Source organism: Populus euphratica, unplaced genomic scaffold (genome assembly GCF_000495115.2).
Source record: "Populus euphratica unplaced genomic scaffold, PopEup_1.0 scaffold1168.1, whole genome shotgun sequence".
Lineage (NCBI taxonomy): Eukaryota > Viridiplantae > Streptophyta > Magnoliopsida > Malpighiales > Salicaceae > Populus > Populus euphratica.
Window position 1 is genome coordinate 38,826 of NW_011501024.1, and position 19,532 is coordinate 58,357.

A 19,532-nucleotide genomic window follows, 5' to 3' on the forward strand; every position below is an offset into this window, starting at 1 on the left:
CACTTTCAAGATGTTTTATTTCAAATTATATTTATTTTCATAAACACTTTCAAGATGTTTTATTTTAAATGTATGATTTGCAACACTTCAAGGCAATTATCAAATATAATGATTGTAGTTGAAGGAACTTTAAATAAAGGAAAAAATAATCTAAGATGGATGGATAAAAGAATAATTGTTGAAGACAATACAACTAAAATAAACCCACAGGTCAATAACATTCAAGAATATGCCTCAAAACCTTAGTTATATCATTTAAATTTTTCTCAAGATCAACACCTCAAAATTTAACCATTAGTGCATATTTTTCAATCCCGTAAAATACTATATTTTAGCATAAGATTCAAACACTTTAAATACATTCACCATATTTATGTTAGACTAAATATGACGCTACTTAAAATATATAAGACCCAGGTCGTAAAAAAATAAAACACCATGAAGAATCATTTCTCTTTCTAGTTTCTTTCAATAACATTCATCAACATCTTGTGAATGACTATCAAATAATACCTTCACCATTGAAACCCATCCAAATAGTTTTTCCTATATGGTTCAACAAAAATACTAGATGTATGTATCACGCAAGAATCATAGTTGTTTTAATAAATCATTATTATGATTTAAAAAGTAGATTAACAATTTTTTTTTTGGCATGAATGACTATCATTTGAATAGAAAAATAGTGAATATAACATAATCTAAAAAAGGTTTCATGCTAGTTATAAATCAAAACCAAGATGTGAAGTTATATTAATGATGAGTAGATGATGCAATTGATTCTATATATAAAAAAAGAAGGTAAAATAAAGAATTTTATATTAGCTTTTGATGAATTAAACAAAGATATCATGACAATTAGAGAATAAATACCTAAAAATTATAAATGTAGTCATCTGCCATGTTTCATTTTTTATTTGGACTATATTACATCTTTTAAATTGTGCTCTTTTCTTTTATGTTCAATTGTTATTTATGAATCACAAAATCTTCTTTTCAAATCCTAACAAACATTAAAAGGAATAATAATATGTCCTCTCCCAGCAAACCTAAAAAGATAAAGTTTTGAAAATCTCTTATTTATTCATAAAATTACTTTTTTCACTTCCAATAAACATCAAGAAAAGAAAATCTTGTTTGAAATTATATAGTTATGCTTATAATAAAATCAAATGATTTAGTGACTTAAATAATGATAAATAATATGCATTCGGGTAGTAGTCCCACCTATCTTATCACTTATTCTCTAAGGATAATCTTAAGGTTTTCCCTATTGATAGTGATTTGTATACAATTATGATTTATTAATATAAACATATTTTCATTTGAGATGAAACAAATATATCTTTCATATCTCATTCATAAATAAAAATATTTACCTTGTTATCCCTTTATGAACCTTAAATACTTCTTGGATAATAACTTAGGTTAGGATCACCTCTCATATTATAGGTGTGTTTTGGAATTTTAACATAATAATTCAATAAAAAGAAATGAAAAAAAAGTGAAACGGATAAAAAGTATTGCAAAAGAGATTAATAAAATGATGAAAAAGTGATTAAAAAAAAGAAAAACAAAAACTTTCTAAAATATCTCTAGTGATGATCCAAAATTTAATATTAAAGACAATTTTTAATGACAATAGATGAGATAAAACTTAGAGAATAGAGATTATGGTGAGATTAACAATTAAAATGTTAAAATTATAAAAAGCTTAAAAGATTTAAACACACATATTCTATTTTTTTGTAAATATAAATTTTTATCCACGTTACCTGTTTTTATAACCCTTTTTATAATAAAAAAATAATTTATTTGTATTGATAAGTATTGCTCTCTAAATAGAGAAAAAAATTGTTTTTCAATCAAAATTATGACATATTTGTGTGTTGAATAACATTCTTTACAATATTGAATTATGAGTTCTCATCAAGAAATAAGAAATCAACATATTTGAAGTAGATACCTGACTTTGTTTAAGAAGCTAAAAATCATATGTTGAAATTCAACATTCTTTGTTTAAAAAGCTAAAAATCATATGTTGAAATTCAACATTTTCTTTCTAAAATAACTTTTTTTTATTAGAGAATCTATTTGATCTATTCATAATCAATATCTCATAATAATTATTCTATTATACCATCATAACCAATACTTATTTTATCATATACCAAAAAAAAAATCACATTATGGTACTTGAATAACATGTTTTGGCTTTTTGATAAAAGAAATCTAAATTTTCATTTGATGAAATACTTTCAAATTTATACTCAATGGTAATAATTCAACCATGCTCAATCAATAATCAAAATTGAAAAATATAGAAAGAAAAACTCATAATAATCATTAAAGGTATTGGAGTTACTTAAACAATTCAAGCAAGTTATTGTTTTATTTTTTTGAAAGTTTTTTTTTTCTTGATTTCAACCTTTAAAATCAACTATATTGGAAGTAAGGGTTTATATTTTTTTTATTGTATTTTATGAATTTATATTGATACCAAGACTTAGGTAATGAGTTTAACAGATTCATTTGGGTTGATTCACGTTATTTTTTGGATTTTTTTTTTGTAATTGATTATTTTCTCAATTTCATCTTTAAAAATTGATTTGATTGAAAATTAAACTTCATAACTTATTTTCTGATTTTATTTTTATAGGGTTATTGATTAGTACTTAAAAGTGCGGATTAACAGGTTGACCCAAGTTGATTATATTTATTGTTTTTGGGTTCTTTTTCAATTGGATATTTTTTAATTAATCTTCGTAATTTTTTTATTTTTTATGGGGTTATTCTAATTTCATGACCTAAGATGTTAATTTTACAGGTTAACTCGGGTTGACTTGATTTATTTTTTAATCTCTTTTTAATTGAATTTTATTTCTTAATTTTCCCGTCCAACAACTCAATCATCATTTTTTTATTTAATTTTTTTATTTTCATCCTTCGATATTAAAATATTCGGTAATTGAGCATCATTTTCTTAATATGTTTTTTATGGAGTTATCCCAGTTTTATGGATTTAAATTTTTTTCTCAATTGCAACCTTTAACATTGGATCTATTAGTAATAGAGCTTTGTAATTTTTTTTATTTACTTTTTATAATGTTATCTCAGTCTTATAATCCAAATTATAAGTTTAACAGCTTAGCTTGAATTGACTTGAGTTTTTTTTTTAATTTCATTATTCAATATTGGATTAGTTGAAATTTTAATTTTGTAATTTGATTTGATTTTTATTTTCTTTCTATGAGGTTATTCTGATCTTATAACCTGAGTTACTGGATTAACAAGTTAACCTGAATTGACCCAATTATTTTTTTATTTTAATTTAATATTATTTTTTTCATCATTCAATATTAGATTAACTAGAAACCGACCTGTATAATTTGTTTTGATATGTTGTTATATAACATTATCATGAACTCATTATCGAAATTAAAAATTTGATAAGTTAATCTGGATAGATTCAATTTTGTTGTCTCAATATTTGAAAATAAATATTATTTAATATGTCACCTTATCAATATTTTTTTAAAAAAATATATTTTGAATTGATGATTTTTTTATAAAACTTATTAGCAATAGTTGAATAATTTTTTATATTAAAAAAATAATTCTACCCGTTACTGATCAATAATCTAAGTATATAACTAAAACGTGGTGGGTGTCATGTTGGGTTGAGTATGCCACCACAAACTCAACAAAATAAGATGCAAAATGATGTAAAATAGAGATATATATCTGCTCGTTGAAGTTATTTTTAGTGAAAGCACGAATCTTGACACAGAAGTCCACCGTGGCTACACATCATCTATATATACTCTCGCCATTATTAATCCCTTATCCATCCATGGCCTGCTGGCTCCTCCTCATTGTACACTCACCGTTTATATTATAACTTATCATCTAAGATATTAAAGTAGATATAAAACTCGGGATACAGATTAAATGAGTTAATTTGTATTAATTTTAAAAAATATTATTTTTATTTTTTAATAAAATGATATAACTTCATTAAAAAAATAAATGGATAGAATCTTAATTAGGAGGATTAATTCATGAGTTGAACGTGAAATCAATCAAATTTAATTAAACCAAATCCCAATTAATTTAATTGAACTGGGCAAATCACATGACTGTCTTGACTTTCACGAGCCTCCATCCATACCTTGGGCGCTACTTCTTGTCATGCCGTAGCATAATCTTTTCTGGCATCTGGCAAGCATATTCCTTGGATATTCTTTTTTGTTCATAAAGGCAAAAAGATTTTTGTCTTAATTCTGTTTTCCTCTTATGACTGTCTGGATTTTATTCTCTTTTATGGCTGTTTAGATTGGAAGATTTTTGTAGCCGAAGAAGAAGACCAGATTACCGGTGGGCGGGTGGGTTTTTCGACCATCCATTATATATATAAATTCACATACTTTTAAATCTGACTATGGAGGAGAAAAAATAAATTAATTAAGCAGTAAAATTATATATATAAGGAAAAAGAAACTTTTATAATCCGAAGAGGCTTAAGACACGCAGCAGAGGATTTAGAAATATCCGAGAAGGATATGACAATGCAAAATTTTGGAATATTCTACGCGGAGATCCAACTCTTTTCCTCTCCTCTACACGATTATATAAACCGCTCTCCAATCCCTTCTCTTCGCAACAATCTCCAAAATCCCTTCTATATCCCGCCCCATTGCTGTCTTCTTCAGCTGAGTATAATATTTGCATAGCATGGCTCTTAAAGCTGTTCATGTCTCTGATGTTCCCAATCTTGACCACGTCCCTGAGAATGCCTCTCTTTCTCTCTACTCAACTCGTCTCTCCAAAGGTAAATTGTCAGAAAGAGAAGGTTCTTGGAGTTTCTTGATGTTTTCTTGGTGTGGGCTTGATTTTTCTTTCTTTCCTTCCTTCTGTAGGAGTTGAGATGAATAGAGCAGCTACGTTCAAGATGCCAAAGTTTATGGTGGCTGGACATAGAGGGAATGGAATGAATGTATTGCAATCAACAGATGGTAGGATGAAAGAGATTAAAGAGAACTCCATTATGTCTTTTAATAGCGCTGCCAAACACCCCATTGATTTCATCGAATTTGATGTTCAGGTATAATTACTTCTTTATATCCTTTTCTCTTCTTAGTTTGTTCTAGACTGAAATATAAATAAAAATCTTGTTTTTAATGTTTGTTGGGACTTACTCTTTGATTTTGAGATATTTGGAACTTGAATCTGCCAAACTGGGTGTTGTTTCTTTGACGTTGTTGACTTGTTGGTTGTTGGACGCCGCATACCGTTTGGCAGCGAAAACGCTATTTGTGGAAGATTTTTTTTTTAAGGAAAAAAATAATTTTTTAAAAATATTTTTAGCCTGTTTTGATATTTTTATATTAAAAATAAATTTTAAAAAATAAAAAAATATTGTTTTAAATGCAATTTCTACTGATCTCTTAATCTTTTGTTATTTCCTTTTCTCTCAGTTTTTAGTTTTATGATGGGAGGATATTGAACTGATTGTGTTTATTTTTGATGGGTATGATTTTTTGTTTCTGAAGAAATAAAATAGAAATAGAATTGAAAATAAAAGTATGGAGCTGAATGAGGCAAAGACAAGAAAAAGTGAAAAAAACGAACTGTCGTTTTTGTAGGTGACAAAAGATGACTGCCCAGTCATTTTCCATGACACCTTCATCCTCTCTGAAGATAATGTAAGCGTCTTTGATCCTTTTGGACTCTCTATTTTCGGCTTCATTGTTTAGAAACAAAATGTTTTTAGCTAATTAAACTCATGGATATGATCTTATTTGTAAATTCAGGGCACTATTTTTGAGAAGAGGGTGACAGAACTTTGCCTATCTGAATTCCTATGCTTCGGACCCCAGAAAGAAGGAAGGGCTGGCAAATCTTTACTCAGGAAAACTAAAGAAGGAAAAATACTGGAATGGAATGTAGAGAACGATGACTCCTTATGCACCTTGCAAGATGCATTTCAACAAGTGGAGCCCTCACTTGGCTTTAACATTGAATTAAAATTTGATGACCACATTGTCTACCAGCAAGATTATCTCATTCGTGTTCTTCAAGCCATCTTGCAGGTGCATATAGATGATATTTTCTTGATCAAGACTGCTTTTTTTAGCTTAAAACAAATAATGCGTGCTGGTTCAAGCATGTATACTATGAGAGTTTTCTTAATTGGTGAGTTAATTTTGTGGTTTAGGTGGTATTTGATCATGGTAAGGATAGGCCTGTTTTTTTCTCATCATTCCAACCTGATGCGGCACTGCTTGTCAGAAAAATGCAGAGCACCTTCCCTGTAAGTTGTAAACTTTGATCATTCACTTTTGTGTTCGTGTTCGTAAGTAAGCATGGCATCCTTTATCTTGCATTGATGATTGTTATCGATTGCATTACAGGTTTACTTTTTGACAAATGGGGGTACTGAGATTTTCTATGATGTAAGGAGAAATTCCTTGGAGGAGGCTATAAAGGTGTGCTTGGAGGGTGGTTTGCAGGGGATTGTATCGGAGGTCAAAGGGGTTTTTAGAAATCCTGGGGCAGTGAACAAGATCAAGGATGCGAACCTTTCTCTTCTAACTTACGGAAAACTGAAGTGAGTGTTTGAATCTTAGGACTTTATTTTCTCTTACACACATGTTTCTGATAAATAATAATAATAATAATATGTTTTGGACATGGCCATGCTTGGTCAAACAATGTCAGCAAGCATGGCCCTGTCTGCTAAAAAACACAACCAAATGTCAATTTTCAAGGTGCTGACTCTGTTTTCTTGTTTTGCAGTAATGTATCAGAAGCTGTTTACATGCAACATTTAATGGGTATAGATGGAGTGATAGTTGATCTGGTTCAAGAAATTACTGAAGCGGTATCTGATTTGATAAAGCCATCTGAGATGGGAGAAGCAGAGAGTCTAGCGGAAGGGGATGGAGAAATGGAAGTAAAATCAAAGCCTCAATTCTCACAGATGGAGCTTTCATTTCTTTTAAAGCTCATCCCAGAATTGATACAGCTTTAGTTGCCCCTCTTATCCCTAGTTTCACTACCAGTTTAGCAGTTTTGGCCCTTCCTTTTTTATTTTATTTTTAATGCTCGTAGATGACCTGATCTCTTCTACCACTCTTTCAATGAACTCCTCCCCCCACAAGGGGAAAAAAGAATCCAGCTCTTCACCGTGCATTAGTGAGCTGCTATAATTTTATTTTTATGAGATTTGACCCCTTTTTTGTTATTGATTTTTTTTTTTGAAGTTTATGATGTGATGTTGTGTTAATTAGAGTTTTGCAATGATTATTTATTTAATTTGTGTTTTAGATGATTATCATTGTTTTTTAAAACCATCTTGACATAGAGTTGGTACTTAATTTCATTAAAAGAAAAATTAATTTCATTGTTTATATGAAATTAATGGAAAAAGGACGAAAATTGAAAGTAATGAGCAATAAGAAGCTTTTTTTGTTCTTTCAAATTTGGAGTTGATAGTATGTTTTGGTTTTATTTTATATGCAATTAATCTATTCTAAAAACAACCATTTCGCAATTTCGCAATTGTCTTGGTGTTCAATTTAATAAAAAATAATATAATTTTATTGTTTATAAATAAAAAAAATAAAGAGACTAAAATTGTCTCAAAAAACAATCATAAAACAATTATAAGCTCTTTTCTTAAAGAAAACAATCATGTCAATATTTTCATAAATTTTCTCATGTTTTGGCAACGGTTATTTTTTATTAATTAAAAAGTTTGGAGATTAAATGATTTGATTCAAAATTTTATTTTTCTAGTATTTTAATTCTTATGTTTTAGAAAGAAGATATTCATTGAATTACAGTGGATAAAGAAGAAATTGATAAATATCTATTTTTTGACAATGAAACAAGTCGTTCTTGATTATAACAAATTTCAATAGATAATGAGAATTTTATTTAGGTTTTTTGTTTTTCTTTTTTCTTGTTTAAAATAGTACTTCAGGATTTTATTTTATTTTTGTTTGGGTGGACTTTTTGTTTTCAAACCAATTAAATGCTAATTTAAGAGCATAAAATGTGTTTATTTAGTGGGTGACATATTGTTTATGTTATTTTTTTCTTAAAAAATAGATAGGGTGACATGACATCTGCCCTAACTAAAAAGAAAAAATTATAAGAGGAAGGCGAGTGGGTTTGCTCTAGGTCCACACACCTAACCATTTTGTTTTTTTTTTATTTGATTTTTTCAAAAGATATTAGACTTGACTAAGAGGTTGAACTGGGCCAATCTAAGTCCCCGAGTTTATCATTTTTTTTTTAAAAAAAAGATATCAAAATAAAGTCATTTTGAATAAAAAAATAATTTTTTCAAAAAATAATGTCAACGAGTTATTAAGCATGTTTTGCTAGGTTGACCAGATCAACCCGGGTCAATCCCTCTTTTCATATTTTCTTCAACCCAGATCGGTTAATGCCCTAATTGTTCGAGTCTTAGGTCAATTTGTCAGGTCGATCCAAGATTATAACTATGATTTTTTCTATATATATATATAGTTTTTTTTACAATCTCATCCTTTAAAATTTGATCTTTACTATTTTACTCTCTTTTTTAATGGAGTTAAACAAAAAATAGTCTTAGAAATAACAAAATTGTTGAACTCAGTGGATCTATTACGGTTGTCTTTAAACCAAATCTACACTATTCATTTGGTTTTTTTTAAAAAAAACCTAATAGGTCGATTGTGTTAGTTCAAGGAACCTCTTAAATAGTTTCATTCCCTTGTTAGATAAGTGATCAGGTTGGAAGGTTTCTGTCATAACCAATTTTTTAGTCATTCCCAAATTCATTTTCTTTTCTTAAAAAAAAAATTGAAACAACGTTGTTGACACGACGAAAAGATTGATTCCACTAATGGTATATCAAACAAGTATAGTATAAACTCTTATTATTGAATTGGAAACCACACACAAAGGAGGTTCCAATCAGATTATATATTGTTAACATGATTACATTAGTCATCTTATTCAATTAATGCTAATACTTGTAAATCTCGTCAAGCATTCATGATTATAACTTATGTTAACAATAAATCAAGTTCCTTTCATAGCTCAGGTGTCGGTTATACCATACATTATGGGCTATGAAAGTGCCAAGCATTTGTTGTACCAAGTGTTATACAACATAAATCAAGATTAGTCATTTAACAAGCAAAGTATTAAAGAGTGAACAAGATAACAAATATAAAACATGTTAGTATCAAACATTAAGGTCCATATTAAGTTTACATTATACTTATTCTTACACCATTAGTGTAACCTTTTCACCTTGACATAACTAACTTAGCTAGACATAATGAAAGAAAGCAAAATAGATAAACAAAATAAGAACATAAAAGTTAACTAAGTAAAGGAAAGGAAATGAAAGGCATAAACTTAATATTAATGAAAACAAAGCATAAAAAATACAAAGAGAGAAAGGAAGAGCATGATCTTGATCTGAACACCAAGATGCCTAAATGCATGGCAAATGTCTCCTTTTATAGGCCAAAATTGGGAACTATTGATTTGATGACTAATTGATAAGTGGGTGGCCAACTTTTGACTTGGTGATAATCCTTATCTTCTCTTGTCTGCCCAAAACGTCATTGAGGATAGATGAGGATAGGAGGTGACGAGAGAATATAAGGAAAGACTAGAAAAACAAAAGAACATAGGAGGAGAATAGTAACCTTTCTCTTTCTAGTCTCTCTCTCTCTCTCTCTCCATCATTGGAAGCAACACCACCGTTAGAGGGAAGAACATTGCCAAGAATAGATAGTGGAACAAAGAGAAAATAAGAGACGAATAGAGTAGAAGAAACCGGGAGAAATAGAAGAGAAAAGAAGAAGAACCCATTGCAATGTGACCACCATCGCCACCAATAACACCGCTAAGAGGAACCACTCGACCTGTTTCCCCCTTGCCCTTCTCTTCTTCCTTCTTCATTTGCTCCCCGTCTCCACTATTCACGTTGCACGTGAATAGTGGAGAGTGCTCCATTATTCACTATCCAGCCTAGCCTAAAATGAGTAGACCAAGTTTGACTTAGTTAAAAAAAAGTTCCAAAAAATATCTTTGAAATTTTTTGATTTTCTTGGGTGTTTTTCTATCCATTTTGATTAATATTGGTTTGTATTTTTATACCTTAAAGATACAAATTTAATATTAAAATACCTGGTTTTCATTAAAATATTTTAAAAAATTATAAAACAAAAAAATATCTTGTTTTCATGCATACGACCAAGTCTTTAAAAAAAAATCATATTGTATTGTCATATAAAGAAAATTACAAAAAATATATTTTCGCATGCATTTTGACTTGAACAACCAGATTATGAAAGTTATGAGAACTAGACCAATATTTCAAAAATTCTAAAAAACTCATTTTGTTTTCTTTTTAATATTAAGGATTATAAGTTTATACATAAGACATATTCTTGATATTAAAAAGGTAGTTTTTTTTTATTGACGTTAAAATGGTTTGATTTTACCGGGTAAGATAAGGACCTCCTTATCATTGAAGAGTTTTTTTAAACCATAGATGGATCAACAATTAGAAAAAACAACAAGGCCTTAGTTTTTTTTATTAGACAATTAAACAAAGCAGTTTACTTTAAGTAGAACATTTTTTGGATGCTAATATCTTTCCTCTATGCAACCAGTCCTCGTGCTTGATCTTTGAAAAGGGTTCCTAGAACCAAAATACTAGGTGGCGACTCCCATTCCAGTTTTTCACTAATAAAAGATAAAAATTTCTTATCTCTCTATATTTTCCAAATAAATACAATACCTGAGAATGGATTGATCACCACCACGCCGCACATGTGCAATAATTTCAAAACTAACTTACTCATTGCCAAAAGTCTCCTACAACCTAGAAGTTGTAACGCAAGCCACTTATCTAATATCTTACTATATAAAGTAAAAAATCAATAAAATGATATGGAACCCATTTTTTGACGATTAGCAATACTTGATTTTTAAACATGACAAAATAAAGGATTATTGCATTAATTTCTCCCTTTCTTATCAACCTTGTATAAGAATTGAAGGATGACAAATGATCATTCTTTAGATTATGAATAGTTTTACAATTTTTAGAATATATTTTTAGAGCAATTTCTAAAAATTAAGATTATATTGTGTTTATATTCTTGACTGAGTTTTAAGTATATGCTTTATATTCAAACTAATAAGTTCAAGAAAAAAAAAGTCTTTTTTCATGTACTCTCACCATTAAAGCCAACACCTTAAAAGTTCCAGTCTTGGATAATAATGTCTATAGAGTCATCATAATTTTTATCACTTAAAGTTTTTTTTTCATTGTAGATAACTTTATAGAGTCTAGCCTTTTTCCATTATAACTCTCTTTTCTTTAGTGGTGAGGTCAACAGTTATGACAATCCACGTTTGTGGTGCTTACGACACACTCATGAATGGGGAATACATTGTCTATTAGAACTCTAAAAAAGTGTCTAATGCCTCATGTTTTGGCGGGATAAAAACAAATAGCCTTAATGACATTTATGGCACTAGCTACGTATTAGGGTAAAGTGGCAATCTTGTTTGAATTTGTCCTTAATTGAAGGTCCCTTCCTCTAATGGTATAACTTGTAGCACTTGTTCAAGTAAGCTAATGAATCTAGCAACCTTTAATTTCAAACTCTACCTCTTTTTAGTTGTTTTGTTTTAGGTGTGATTTCTTTTTATTCTCCATTTATCTCTTTCTAGATTTACTGTTATGAACTTTAAGGGGAAGTTGAACTTTCACATGACAACCCATAGTTCTTTTTACACTTATTTGACATATGTATAAAATAAATAAATAAAATGCATAAATGAATGTGACACACTAGATTGAGTATGCATGATTTTTATTCTTAAATTTTGTATTGAGATTATGGGGATGAACTAGGTCAAAATTTCTTGAAAAATTATCATTAATCAAACCAAACCTATAGAAATTTAGGCCAATTCAAGAAAATCATCCTTATCATATTGGCCTTTTGCAAAACTAATTTTAATATCCTCGATGATAATCTTAGTATGTCTTGATATCTTCACTTGTTGTAAGGATTAATGGAGAAATAGTGGCATCATCATAAGCACTAATGAATATGAAATGGAAAGAAGTTTCCTAAACAAACAAAACCTAAGTTGATTTCAATAAAAAACAGACCATTCCATATTCTTGAAATAATAATAATAATACCTATAAAGTAAATCTACTAGGTGAACTTGGTTTTAGTGTTATTTTCAATGTTTTAGATTTTTTTTTTATTTGATGTAGATGACGATTCATACGATTCATAGATGAATCCCTTTTCAAAAAGAGGGGATGATAATTGCTAATGTCAGAATGATATATGGTCTATACTACCTTGAAGACAACTCATGACACTTTAGTAGTATAAGTTCAATAACTATTCATGAACAAATAATGCTTTGGAATTTAAGATTAGGACATCCTAGCTTTCTCTTTTTAATTATTTATTTCTTGAGTTGTTTAGCTTTTCAATGTGAAAGTTGTCATTTTTCAAAAAAGCTATCATGCTAAATATCCTTCAAAATCCTATTGTGCTTTAAAATCATTTTATTTAATTCATTTAATGTGTGGAGCTTATAAAAATCATTATTATATCTAAATAAAATGACCTATCATATTTATAGTGAACATATAAGATTATATTAGGTTTATTTGCTGAGGGAAAAATCTGAGGTTGTAATATTATTTAAAGATTTTTACCAAATGATAGAAATAAATATTAGATAAGGGTTAACATAGTTCATTCTGATAATGGAACATAATACTTTAATGAGTATTTGATAAATTATTTTAAAGTAAAAGGGATTGAACATCGGTCTACATGTTGAACCTCTTCTTAGTAAAATGGAATTGATGAGAATAAAAAATATTTACTTAAATGGCTCATGCCATAATCTTTTCTATGAATATTCCAAAATAATTATAAGGTGAAGTTGTTTTGACATCATCCTATTTCATTAACAAGATGCCTACTCGAGTGTTGAAATTTCTTACACTATTAGATTGCTGAAAAAAATCTTTTCTAACACACAATATAATCTAATTTGTTAAAAAAGTATTTGGTTGCATAATCTTTGTTCACATACCAAATAAATTTTAATCTAAACTTAAACCTAGTGTTGAAAAATATGATTTCATTAGAAACAACTAAAACAAAAGATGATTCAAATGTTAAAATCCTTAAACAAGGAAAAATTATAGAAGTATGGATGTTTGTTTTATAGAAAATCAACCTTACTTTACTAAGAATGTTCTTTGGAGGGAGGAAAAATTGAAAGATAATTATTTTTAGGAATTGTATATTCAATTACCTAATACAATTATGAACAATACTATTTTTTTAATATCACAATCATGGGAAATAATGTTTATAATATTGAAACAAATACAAATAGAAATACTATTATAAAAGGATCAAACTAACCTAAATACCAATCTTTAGACTTATAATAAAAGAAGAACTCATATGAAAGGTAAAGACCTATCTATCATCCTAACATAAAATCAACTATATTTTTTAGGCATTTTACTATCATGATAAATTTGTTTTGGCAGCCAAAATAAACTCAATTTAGGTGTTGTTATCTTTAGTAATGAATTTCAATTAACCATTTGATTAGTACTTAAAAAATGCATTTTTATCATGATTTTATATCAGCATTTTGCACTTGCAGTATCAATAACTCTTTAACTAAAACATGTTTTATAATAACAAGTTTGATATTATAAGATACCTTTAATTTATAGTAAATGTTCGCTTTAAATACAGGCCTATCACATAAATTAAAGGATTGATTGATGAGTTCAACTATTGAAATTGAAAAAACAAAGAAAGGGTGAAGCTTAGAAAAGTGATGCTAGTTTGGTCCAAACTGGAACACTATTTAGTCATTATGTCATATCTAGAGCTGTATCTTGGATTTAAATTTGGTTTATATGGCTAGAAAGCTAAGGCATAGGTCTAAAAAATTCATGAGGATGCAAGACTCAATTCTACTGTTTGGAAGTCCAAATCTTAGCAACAGTTGAGCAGTCTGAATCTTTCTTGCAACCCAGACACTATATAGTGTTCAACCCGTATCTTGAGTTCTAGAAATCCAAATGCCTTATTGTTTTTTTATTAGAAAGCTGAGACAATTTCCTAAAACTTTCATGATTCAAGTCTGTTCGAATTCTGATGTTAGTAATGATATTTTATTCAGATAAAAAGATAAAGATTGTCACCAAGTCAAGAGTTGGCCACCCACTCAACAATTAGTCATTAAATTAATAGTTTCAAATTTTAGCCTATAAAAGGAGGCATTTGCCATGCATCTAGGCATCGTGGTTTTCAGATCAAGATCATGTTCTTGTTCTCTTTTTATTGTAATGCTTAAGTTTTGCTTATATTAATCTCTTGTTTATGCTTCTCATTTCCTTTCCTTTACTTAGTTAACTTTTATCTTATTTATGTTCTTATCTTGTTTATTTAGGTTTCTCTCTTTTATTATGTTTAGTTAAGTTTATTATGTCAAGGTGAAAACCACAAGTTACACAATGGTTTGGCAATGGTACTAAAAGAATGAATGAATCTTCGATAAAAACCAGCATGTCCTAAAAAAGATCTCACATCTTTCACAGTCTTAGGGGTAGTTAATTTTTGAATGACTTCCACTTTTGACTTATCTACCTCTATCCCTTTTGAAGAGACAATGTGACCTAAAACAATGCCATGTGTCACCATAAAATGACACTTCTCCCAATTGAGTACAAGATTGCTCTCTTCACACCTTTCAAGAACTTTTTCTAGATTCATTAGACACAACTCGTAAGAATCCCCATAAACTGAAAAATCATCCATAAAAACTTCCAAAAAATTTTCCACCATGTCACTAAAGATACTCATCATACACCTTTGAAAAGTGGCTGGTGCATTACACAAACCAAATGGCATTCTTCTATAAGCATAAGTACCAAAAGGACAAGTGAAAGTGGTTTTTTCTTGGTCTTCTAAAGAAATCTCAATTTGGTTGTAACCTGAGTATCCATCCAGAAAACAATAGAAAGCTCTTCCAGCTACTCTTTCAAGCACTTGGTCTAAAAATGGAAGTGGAAAATGGTCCTTCCTAGTCACCATGTTCAATTTACGATAATCAATGCACATACGCCATCCAGTTTGGATTCTAGTTGGTACCAGCTCATTATTTTCATTCTTCACTACCGTGACTCCAGATTTTTTTTGGGACAACTTGGGTTGGACTAACCCATTTTGAGTTTGCAATAGGGTAAATGATACCTGCATCAAGTAGCTTAAGCACTTCACCTCTCACTACTTCCTTCATGTTTGGGTTCAATCGTCTTTGCATTTGCCTCACAGATTTAGCCTCTTCTTCAACATAGATTCTATGTGTACATAAAAGAGGGCTAATTCCTTTCAAGTCAGTAATTTTCCACCCAATTGCTTTCTTGTGTTTTCTCACCACTCTCAAAAGTTTGTGTTCTTGCTCTATGCTAAGTTTTGATGAGATCACAATAGGATATGATTCATCTTCCCCTAGAAATGCATACTTAAGATCACTCGGTAAAGGCTTCCTTTCTAGTTTATCAGGCTGGACAAGAGATTCCTCAACTTTCACTTGGGGTGAAATCAAAGGCTCAAATGATGGGGTCCATTGACCTATTGACATAATAGGCATTGGATCTAGATAAGTCTCGAGTTCTCTTACCTCCTCATCAACACATTCCAAAGAATAAAATCTTTCATCATGAATTAAAGTTCTCTCCAATGGATCCTTGATCCACACTCTCTCAAAGTGTTCTTGACAAACTGTTTGGATGAAATCTACCTCTCTAATGTCCTCATGTTCCCCGATTTGTTTGGAGACATTGAATATGTTCATCTCCACAGTTATATTCCCAAAAGACAATTTCATCACCCCATTCCTACAGTTAATTAAGGCATTGGATGTAGCTAGGAAAGGTCTCCCTAAGATGACTGGGATGGGGGCATTAGAACCTTGAATTGGTGCGGTGTCTAACACTACAAAATCAACAGGAAAGTAGAATTTATCTACTTGGACCAACACATCCTCAACGATACCCCTAGGAATCTTGATTGACCTATCAGCTAATTGAAGGGTGATTCGAGTAGGCTTGATTTCTCCTAAACCTAATTGTTCGTAAACAGTGTATGGTATTAAATTCACACTTGCTCCTAAATCCAACAAAGCTTGATCTATCTTATGACTTCCAATAATGCATGAAATGGTAGGACAACCAGGATCTTTGTATTTGGGAGGGGTCTTAAACTGGATGATAGCACTAGCATGTTCAGTTAGAAAAGCTCTTTCTTTCACATTCAATCTCCTTTTGACTGTGCATAAATCCTTAAGAAACTTTGCATAAGATGGAACTTGTTTAATTGCATCAAGGAGTGGAATATTGACTTTCACTTGTTTGAACAATTCATAGATTTCTGAGTTCATAAGATCTTGTTTAGGTTTCCCTAACCTTTGTGGAAATGGTGCTCTAGGAACAAATTCTAAATCACTCATTTTGACTCCAATTTTTCTTGAATCATCTCCTTTCTCACTCATCTCTTTCTCATTTATCTCACCTTCTTTGTCACTCAAACTCTCATTTGTCACTTGTGTTTTGATTCTCTCTTCACTTTCCCTAGATTTCTCCTCTACAATACCTTTAGGAATCCTAAAACCTACACCTTTGTCAACAATCTTTCCACTTCTAAGGGTAGTGATGGCTTGGACTTGTTCATGGTTTGAAGGTTCACTAGGTGAGGATTCACTCATGTGTACCTGACCTCTAGGATTGGGCATTGGTTGAGCTGGGATTTTTCCCTTCTCTTGAATGCTTAGTGATTGAGTCAACTTAGTTAGTTGACTTCGAATGTCATCTAAGGTCCTATTGGTCTGGTCTTGGAATTTGTAAACTTGGTTGTTGATTCCTCCTTGTGTTTGCATGAATTGTTAAAGAGTATCCTCTAAGGATCTCTTATGAGGTGGTTGGTATGTGTTATGTGTGGGAGCATGAAATGGTTGGGGTGGAGGTTGAAATGTTTGAGGTACTGAAGAGCCCTCATTTCTCCATCCAAAATTTGGGTGGTTCCTCCATCCAGGATTGTAGGTCTCAGAGTAGGGATTGCCTACTTGGTTTGGAAATGGCTTTCTAACATTACTTGAATCAGAAGTTTGGCCATATAGCACTTCCTTGAAGGCTGGAATGGTAGGACACTCAGTTGTCCTATGCCCTTTGCTCTCACAAACAACACAACTTTCCTCTTGTTGTTCACTTATGACATGCACTTTTTTAATCTCAAGAGACTCTACTTTCCTAGCCAATGAGGCTAATCTAGCATTGAGGTCATCAGTCTCTTTCAATTGAAACTTCCCACTTGAATGAGAAATGGTGTTTCTAGACTCAACATGAACTGGGAGAGAAGTCTCCCATTGCTTTGTGTTTTCAGCCAATTGATCAAAAAAATCAAAGGCCTCACTTGGTTCTTTGTCATAAAACTCACCATTACACATGGTTGACACTAGCTTTTTAAAATCTGCGGTAAGAGAGTCATAAAAGAAACTCACTAACCTCCACATCTCAAAACCATGATGAGGGCATGCATTTAACAAGTCTTTGAACCTTTCCCAAGCTTGGTGAAATGACTCATTTGGACTACAAGAAAAATTCATCATTTGACGTTGTAAAGCTGCTGTCCTATGAGTGGGGAAGTATTTTTTTCAAAAATTCAGCTTGCATTTCTCTCCATGTACCTATAGACCTAGGACGCAAGGAGTTTAGCCAAATCTTGGCTTTATCCTTTAGAGAGAATGGGAACAATTTAAGCCGAATGGTTTCCTCTGTGCATGTTCTATCAATAAAAGTATTACATACCTCTTCAAAGTCTTTAATGTGTATGTATGGATTTTCAGAATCCATACCATGAAATGTGGGAAGAAGTTGAATCATGCCCGGTTTCAAATTGAAAGCTTGTTGGTTAAGAGGTAAGATAATACACGAAGGTGTACTTTGTCTAGCCGGGTGAAGATACTCTCTAAGAGTTCGAAAATTAGGTTGATCATTGAATTGTGGAGGTCCATTACCTTGAACACTCCCTTCACCCTCTACATCTTCAACATTAGCCATGATAAAATAATAATAATAATAATAATAATAATAATAATAATAATAATAATAATAATAATATAACAATTATATGAATATGAAAAGAAAGGAAAGAAAAGAAAAAAAAATTGCAAATAAAAGTAATAGCTCAAAAATAAAAATACAACAAATTAAGAAATTCACTCTCCAATTAATAAGCACTATTAACAACAATAAACATTAAAAGATAATTATAAGAAGCTTGAATAAAAAGGCGGTGATACCGGCCAAGCACTTTAGACAATAAATATAAGAAAAAATAACAACAATAAAACAACAAAATAAAAAGGAAATAAACAAGAGGCGGTAATACCGACCAAGCACTTTAGACAATAAATATAAGAAAAATAACAACAATAAACATTAAAAGATAATTATAACAAGCATGAATAAACAAGAGGCGGTAATACCGGCCAAACACTTTAGACAATAAATAAAAACAATATCAACCAAATAAAATGAAATAAACAAGAAAAATATTAGCAACTAATAAGAATAGACAATAAAAGAAAAATGGTTGAACCAACCAAAATCCAACAATTAATAGTCCAGTCCACAGTCCAATATCCAAAACGTTAAGGTCAAATTTTTTTTTAGGCGGTAAAACCAGCCACTTGATTTGTTTTTTAATTTTTTTTGAGGCGGTAAAACCCAGCCAATTTAATTTTTTTTATATGATTTTTTTTAGTTTTCCAATAATCAAATCTAAATTTGTTACCTTTTCTTGCTAGCTCCCGGCAACGGCGCCAAAATTGCTTGACCGCTTTTTATGATCGGCTTGTTTTAACTCGCAAGTGCACGAGTGTGCGATGTAGCAATTAACTCGGTAAGATCGAGGTCATATCCACAGAGAGCTAGATCTGGAAATTAAGCTAAGTAACAAAAAAAAAAACTCAAGAGAAATTAAATTAACAATAACTTGGTTGAAAATAATTGATGGATTTGTTTTCAAAGATAAAAAAAATGTAAATAGATTTTAAATGACAAGAAAAGTAAGTCTTGGTCCAAATCAATTTTAATGGTGATGTATTGGTGATTTCTTCAACATATATAAGATAACTCAACCTAATCTCAACGATGGTGATATTAGATCGAAAGATATTACAATGAAGATTAGAAAGATGAAGATTGATTATTGCTTAAGAATGAACAAGTACTTTCATATTAAGTAAGACATTGAATCAAGCAATCTCTATACCAAAACTAAAGTTTGTGCATAAAAATTCAAGATTATAACATTACCTAAATGATTTCTAAAATTTCTTTACAATAATAAATCATTCATGAAGAAAATAAGAAGATAAAC

At 30.3% G+C, this 19,532-nt stretch overlaps 1 protein-coding gene across 2 annotated transcripts; it reads left to right on the top strand.

Moving 5' to 3' along the window:
• The first annotated feature begins 4,530 nt into the window (after positions 1-4,530).
• Positions 4,531-7,252, top strand: LOC105117070 (glycerophosphodiester phosphodiesterase GDPD1, chloroplastic-like). 2 transcript variants are annotated; one of them, XM_011014614.1, is made up of 7 exons: positions 4,531-4,831; positions 4,920-5,104; positions 5,646-5,705; positions 5,814-6,092; positions 6,218-6,313; positions 6,414-6,641; positions 6,707-6,790. In XM_011014614.1, exons 1-6 carry the CDS (start codon positions 4,735-4,737, stop codon positions 6,612-6,614), a joined length of 918 nt encoding a protein of 305 aa, XP_011012916.1. In that variant the 5' UTR covers positions 4,531-4,734; the 3' UTR covers positions 6,615-6,641; positions 6,707-6,790. The 2 variants fall into 2 exon arrangements, with proteins under 2 accessions (XP_011012916.1, XP_011012914.1); XM_011014612.1 differs by lacking the exon at positions 6,707-6,790 and adding an exon at positions 6,799-7,252 and having other exon boundaries at positions 4,536-4,831; positions 6,414-6,610.
• Positions 7,253-19,532: the final 12,280 nt, after the last annotated feature.